This window comes from Eucalyptus grandis, chromosome 1, assembly GCF_016545825.1.
Source record: "Eucalyptus grandis isolate ANBG69807.140 chromosome 1, ASM1654582v1, whole genome shotgun sequence".
Classification (NCBI taxonomy): domain Eukaryota; kingdom Viridiplantae; phylum Streptophyta; class Magnoliopsida; order Myrtales; family Myrtaceae; genus Eucalyptus; species Eucalyptus grandis.
Window position 1 is genome coordinate 22,390,748 of NC_052612.1, and position 7,483 is coordinate 22,398,230.

At 36.0% G+C, this 7,483-nt stretch overlaps 1 protein-coding gene across 1 annotated transcript; it reads left to right on the forward strand.

The window, feature by feature from the left end:
• The first annotated feature begins 6,614 nt into the window (after positions 1–6,614).
• On the forward strand, positions 6,615–7,247 carry LOC104433087 (copper transporter 4). Its single transcript, XM_010045729.3, has one exon. It carries the CDS (start codon positions 6,663–6,665, stop codon positions 7,050–7,052), a length of 390 nt encoding a protein of 129 aa, XP_010044031.1. The 5' UTR covers positions 6,615–6,662; the 3' UTR covers positions 7,053–7,247.
• Positions 7,248–7,483: the final 236 nt, after the last annotated feature.

Genomic DNA, 7,483 nt, shown 5'->3' on the forward strand with positions numbered 1-7,483 from the left:
ACTTTTAATTAAAAGAGTTCTAGACATTTCTTGCAACGATCTATTTTTTCTTTCCACAACTCCATTATGTTCTGGAGTATAAGGTGAGGAGAATACATGTTGAAAGCCAGATTCATCACAGAATTTAGCAAAGTCTTGATTTTCAAATTCACCTCCATGGTCTGTTCGTATACTTGAAATAACATACCCTTTCTCATTTTGAACTTTCTTAGCAAACTTTATGAAATAAGAAAATGTTTTAGACTTATTTGCTATGAAATATACCCAAGTGAATCATGAATAATCATCCACAATTACTAGGCAATATTTCTTACCTCTGATGCTCTGAGTTCTAATTGGTCCAAATAGATCCATATTGAGCTACAGAACACGATTAATGGACACTTGATTTATGGGTTTGAATGAATTTCTTACATGTTTTCCCAATACACATGGTGTACATAGGTCAGACTTTTGGTATGTCAGATTTGGTAGTTCACGAACAAGCTTCTTTGTAGAGATCTTGGCTATTTGCTTTATGTTGATATGCCCAAGTTTTCTATGCCATAGATTCGCTTCCTCTTGAATTGAGATTAGACATTGAGATTTTTCTAGTTTGATATCCAAGAGATAGATATTCCCATGTCTTCGCCCTGTAAAAGTCTGAGAGGAGTCTTTACTGGTTCCTGAACATATTCCTTCTTGAAAGTTGATTTTGAAACCGGTGTCGCACAGTTGGCTGATACTCAGCAAGTTGTAGTTGAGTCCTTCAACTAAGGAAACGTTACTAATCGTGAGACTTCCAATCTTTACAGTTCCGTATCCCACAATTCTTCAAAAAGAAACTTTTCCACCATTAACTCACATAAGCTTTATAAAGCAGTTTGAGTCTCCTGTCATATGTCCCGAGCATCCATTATTCAAGTATCATTTAACATTTTTCTTGATAATGACCTGTATTTAAAAAAGAAACTCAAGCTTTCTTTGATACCCATATTTTCTTGGGTCCAGTGGAGTTAGTGTGATATACAGTCTTTGCCCAAACCTTCCTCACAAGTTTCCAAACCATATGACATTCTTTCTCAAAATGTTTTGAGCTATTACACTTAGAACATTTAAGAGCACTACGGCCTACAGGTTTTACAAGAACTTTTTGGAAATGATTTTTGTAAGAATCTTTTATAGGTCTTTGTTTAATTATTTCCTTTACCTTAGGAAAATCAATTAAAGGAATGGTTTCAACAGTCGTTCCAAAACCTGATTTGTTGAAGTAAGGTCTTTATATAGAAAGAATTTTTTCTAGTTTCTCAAATCCTATAGAAAACTTTTTAGAAATGCTTGAGATATCATTTTTCAAGAATGCATTTTCTTTTGAAAGATTATCTACATTTTCTTTTAAAGTAATAACACTTTTGTCTAAACTTTCAACCTTTTCTTTCCAAACAAATTCATGTTGCTTTAATGTAGAATTTTCCCTTTTAAGTTCGAAAATCCTCTTGAGAGAGGTTTTGAGACTAAGATAAGAGGATTTGAGACTAAGACACAATTCATCAATATATTTAAAAACTTTAGTATGAATTTTTAAATTACTTGCCTCAATTTCACTGTCTGAGTCTGAGTTTGTCTTAGAGTCTGAATCTAAGTTTGATTGTGCCATGAGACAAATATTGGCATAATCATCATTACTTTCCTCACATTCGGTATCACTTCAAGTTTCTGCTTTAAGTGCCTTTCAATATTTCTCAGCTTTTCCTTTCTTTCTCTTCAACAGAGGACAGTTGAATCTGATGTGTCCCTTTTTCTTGCATTCAAAGCAGATTACATCCTTGTTGGATTCATCATCTTCAGCTAATTTATTTTGTAACTTTTGAGAACTTTGTTTCTTCAGATTAAATCTTCTTCCATTTCTATTCAGTTTTCTAACCTTCTTATCGTGAGAGCAAGCTCTTCATTGTCCATATCGTCTTCAGAATCTGTGACATCAGACTCATCATTAGATTTTAATGCAATGGATTTCTTACCTTTGGGATCTTCATCTTCGTTGATTTGCTCCACTTTATAAGACTGAAGAGTGTCAACCAATTCGTCAACAGAGAGTTGCATGATTCTTTGTGTCTCCCTTATTGAGGTCTTTATGTGGTTCCAATCTTTGGAAAGCCCACGCAGTAACTTGTTAACCTTCAAGGGTCCAAAGATTGGTTGACTTTGATACTCAAGACCATTCATGATTTCTGTAAAACGACTAAACATATTAGTAATAGATTCTCTTGGTTTCATCTTAAATGCTTCATATTGACCGAGCATAATATTGATTCTGGTTTCTTTCACTTGATCGGTTCCTTCATAGGTGATGTGCAATCTATCCCAGACTTCTTTAGCTATTTCACAAGAAGATATTCTGTTATATTCAGTAGGAGATAATGCGCAACATAAGGAATAAATTGTTTTTGCATCAAGAGCTTGTCTATTGGTTATCTCTTCTTGAGTCACTTCACTGGACTCAATAGCTTCTTTTCCTCTTTCTAAGATTGTTACATCTTTAGGAATGATTCTTTTGTCTACCACGTCCCATTCCAGAGGATCCTTTGATCTTAGGAATGCCTTCATCTTGTTTTTCCACATGTTGTATTCCTTTCCATCAAAATAAGGCGGTCTGATATTGCTTTGCCCTTCAATCAGACCTGGAGCCAACATACTAGCCATGGATCGTTAACTCTGAAGTAAAAACACTTCAATTTAAGTGAGTACACAGGCTCTTATACCAATTGTTAAAGATAATATGAGTACCTAGAGGGGGTGAATAAGTGCAAAAACAAATTTTGTAGAGTAAAGATAATAATTTTACTTTTAAACCAACTCTATTTAGCAATAGACTATGAAAATGAAATTAGGCTCTAATAATCAAATAGATTCCAAAGTAAAAGAGCTTAGGGAAGAGAATAAGAACACAAGGTTTATAGTGGTTCGGCTTAATCAAGCCTACGTCCACTCTTTTTAAATGACAAACCCACTTTTCACTAAGAATCAAAAGAATTGTTACAAAGTCTCACTGCTCCACTTCTTCAAGGTCTCACAGAAGTATAAACTCTCTTTTTGAGTATAAATTTTCGCTCAACAATTGAATTTGACAAAGAACAAGGAGCTTCAGACTTTGGAATTCTTCTATCGCGCACACACTCGAATAACTGGAATGTCTTCCTTATATACTCCTCCATGCCTTCATACCCGTTGGCACTTACCAAATGAGTTCTTCCAATCTACCCGTTGGACAAAATCAATTAGAGAGATTTCGAGTTATTTAAGGAATATGACGATAGCCCACCAATCATGCTCGCCCATGCAATCATGATCTAGGTTTCCATAAGTAGAACCTTCCAAGTATGCTTCATCAATCAACAAATCCAAAATCCCTGAATCAATCCCAATTTGAATAAAGGATTTCGAGATGCTGTCTCCAGCTGAGAGATCTTCTTCAATCAATAGAATCAAATCCTTAACAAAATACTCAGATCTGGATAAGACTTTTTCGACGATCTAGAAACTGTCAATGATGATAGACTTTGAATCTTGAGTTTGGCGGTTCGGCAGTCTTTCAGACTTTGACTAAATAGTTTGCAAGTCTTCAGACTAAACTGATGGAAACATTTTGTCAGCTTCAAAATACACAAGGAAGTTTTCTCCAACATGTTGAAGTGTCTAGATCTTTGGGAAATATACAAGCAAATTGCAGACGAGCCCAATCAATGTAAGCCTTTGAGATCGATGGGTTTCTTATGGAACATTTGTTATTTTAACACCATGATGCATTAGGATCACATATGTCCCAAACATCTTTAGATCAAAACTTGCTTATTTTTCTCATTCTTTGATAAAAAAGATTCATTATCCTTTATGAGAGGTAGAAGTCTAGATTTCCAAGGATATGGCTTTGTTGAAAATCCCGAGTCGGAAGATGTTGGATAAATTACAAAAATAATTTTAAACCTATTGTAATTATGTCGATTTAGTCATTATTCTTTTTTTTTTTTTACCAATTAAGTTCTAAATCTTTTGTATTTGTGTCAATTCAGTCCATTTGACTAATTTTAGTAGGTTCATTGATATAAACGTTGTCTTTCCTATGAGGCACAATCGGTGTTGACGGGACATTTTTAATAATATTTTAATTTTCTTTGGATTCTTTTTCTTTTCTTTTTCCCTTCCTTCTTCCTCTAATCTAGTCAGTCGCTTCCTCTAGTCTTTTTCTATGTTTTTGGTCATATGTTGCTTTCTCTATTCAGTCACCAAACCTTGGCAACCAACAAGAGGCTAGGCCCGACGAGGTTGACCTTGCCGTCTTTGGGCGAGGCTCAATCTCGCCATGGCTAGGCAAGCTCTCGCTAGGGAGGTTGGCCTCACCATGGCCGAGTAAGCCCTTGCCAACACTTGCCTCTCGCTAATTGCCGAAGTCCGGTGATTAGTTAGAGGAAGAAGGAATGGAAGAAGAAAATAAGGAGGAGAAAAAAAACAATAAAATAAATAAATAATTTTGAAAAATATTAAATGTTATTAAAATGTTCACGTCAATACCGGTCATACCACATAGGATGATCAATATTCATATTAGTAATTTTTTACTAAAATTGGGCAAATAGACTGAATTCGTACAAACGCGATAGATTATTTTCATAATTCTCTCGAAGATGCCTGAAATCTTCAATGGCAATTATGCCTCTTGATCCCTTGCACTTTGATCTCTTGCTTGCGCTTTGGAGATTTCTCTCTCCTTGCCATCACTTGTGGACATAGCCACAAAACAGTCCTAACTTGCGCGCCCAAATCCTTGTCGTGCGCATATTTATGTTTGAGCTATGTCTTCCATCAATCCAAGCTAGATGAAACTTCCTCTAACAGGTCTCTCATTGGTTAATTTTTGAAAGATTTGCTCCGTCTAAGTCTCATCCGTTCTTCGAATATCACTTTCTCATGTCATTGCCGTCTAGATTGCGCAACTTCTGGCTTAATAAAGGCATGGAAGCAAAGTCAAATTCCAAAAGAAATAAATCCGTACTCTTTAATGTTTCATGTTCCAATTGATTACATTTGTCATTTCTCTTACAAACCTTATTCTAGACAGATTATGCCGCCTTGAGTGGATTTGCAATTGCCATCTTACGTGATGGAGCGATCTGATCGGCAGAGCTAAAGCTAAAGTGTCAAACTTTATCCCTGTCTCCTCCAATGGAATCACTTGCACATGACTCATCAGAACATTTAATGCATACTTTTGTTTATCTATTTTTGCTCAAACATGGAACTTTTATGTACTCAAAACCAAAAAGAGGAAAACACATGTCCATTCCCTTACGCAATTCAAACGCCTCCCGACAAAATTCGGTGCATTCCGGAAAAGGGGATCCTCTCGATCTTTTAAAGGGTCTTGACAAACAAGATCATTCCTGGAGTGACAAAAACATATACTCCGAGAGCACCCAAATTATTTTCTTTTTGCTATTTACGAAGTGTGGAGGTCGATAATATTAAAAATAAAATAAAAACTTGTGTGGATTACGCATAGAAAAAAAATTCAATACTCCATGTCACCAAAAACAAAAACAAAATATCAAAATTATAAACTTATTGCATTTATACCATTTTAGTCCTAAATATCTCAATTTAGCCAACTTACTCCTCAACCTTTGGATAATTTACCAATTTAATTATAAACTTTTTAATTGTGTCAATTTAGTCTTAAATCTTTCAACGATTTGCCAATTTAGTCTTTATGACTAATTTTGATCAGAAATTGCTAACGTATATGATTTTTACATTTTAAATTTTCTAATTTTCTAATTTTTTTCTTTTTCCTTTTCTTTTATTTCCTCTTTCCATTCTCACTCCACCAACCATCTTCGGGCCTCAATGATGGCTGGCAAAACTTGACCCTCACCAGGCAATGGTGACCTTCGCCTACAGGCTGATGGACAAAATAAGGGAAAGAGGAAAAAAAGACGAGAGAATAAAACAAAATAATAAAAAATCCAAAAAAAATTACAAAATTACAAAAATTATTCACAGAAGTGTCAAGCATGCCATGTAGGATTGCCGACATTGAACACACCACCAAAACAGTGATTTTCCATCATAATTAGCTAGAATGATTAAATTGACAAGTCATTAAAAGGTTTAGAACTAAACAAATCATTAGAAGCTTTATGACAAAAATTGGAAGGTGTAAGAATGAATTGGCACATGCAAAATAGATTTGAGACTTCTTGGGTAATTTTCCCTGCTCATCTCTTACTTTATGTAGAATTTTGTGATGTCACTAAGTTCTTTTAAAGGTTGTATGAAGACATGTATCGATATTTGAATGTTGTAAAATATAATTGAAAAGATAGATAAAAAAACCTGAAAAGATTTAAACTTTCTTCTACTTCGTTAAATATGCCATTTAGCGTCATGATGTAAAAGTTACAAGGTTTGTTTATAAGATCAAATTTACTAACCATAAAGAGAAACAACAAAACAAAGAATTTCACAAAAGCGAAAAAGCAAAAGCAAGCGTACCCAATCTGACGGGAGCCATTGGTGAGAATCCCACACTGTCTGTCCGGTTTTCCAAGAGGTTTTATAACCACCATACTCAACATTGCTTCATCACCTCCAAGAGCAATAGAACTCAGTCGTGGAAAGAAACAGCTATGGCGTTCAGAACAACGTCGCACAACGGCATTCCCATCCATCACGCGAACCATTTGATTGCGGCGCGCAGGAGCTTCTACTGGGGACACAACACCGTCATCCTCTTCGACCACTGGCCCGGGAACAACCCCGCCATGTACGCATTGGCCATCATCTTCGTCTTCTGCCTCGCTTTCCTCGTTGAGCTCCTCATCGGCTTCGAGTTCACCAAGCCGGGACCAACCAAAGTCGGGTTTTGCCTTCTCAATACCGGGGTTTACATGATGCGTGCCGCGTTGAGCTACATGGTGATGCTTGCTGTCGTGTCGTACAATGGCGGCATATTCTTGGCTGCAGTCGGCGGGCACGCGGTGGGTTTCTTGATTTTCCGGAGCTGGGCTGCTCGGTAAGTAGGAAGGGTCTTTTGTTGTTGTCAAAATGATGTATTGTAATAATTTAAATCATTCACATATTAAGAATTCATAATGCATGGCGGGTCTTGCTAAAAGAATATCAGTTTTTTCCTTAAAAATTTACACTATTATTGTAGTTAGTTCTGCACACCACATTATTTACCAGCTAAATCTAAAGGTTATTCTTTTTCTCGTTACTAATTCGGAGGAAGACTTACATTTTCTTTAGCTCCATTATTATTTCCACATTTTGAGCTTGTGATGCCTTCGTTGTGCATTTCAAGAAGGAGTAAATACTGAATTTCCGTACCATATTGTCACTGAAAATCAATATGCGGCATGTCGAAGGTGAAGGCGAAAACTGACGTGCGCCTGGGCCAACCGACTTTAGATGATTGGGGAGCGATAGAAATCTCTAGGTAGCTTCA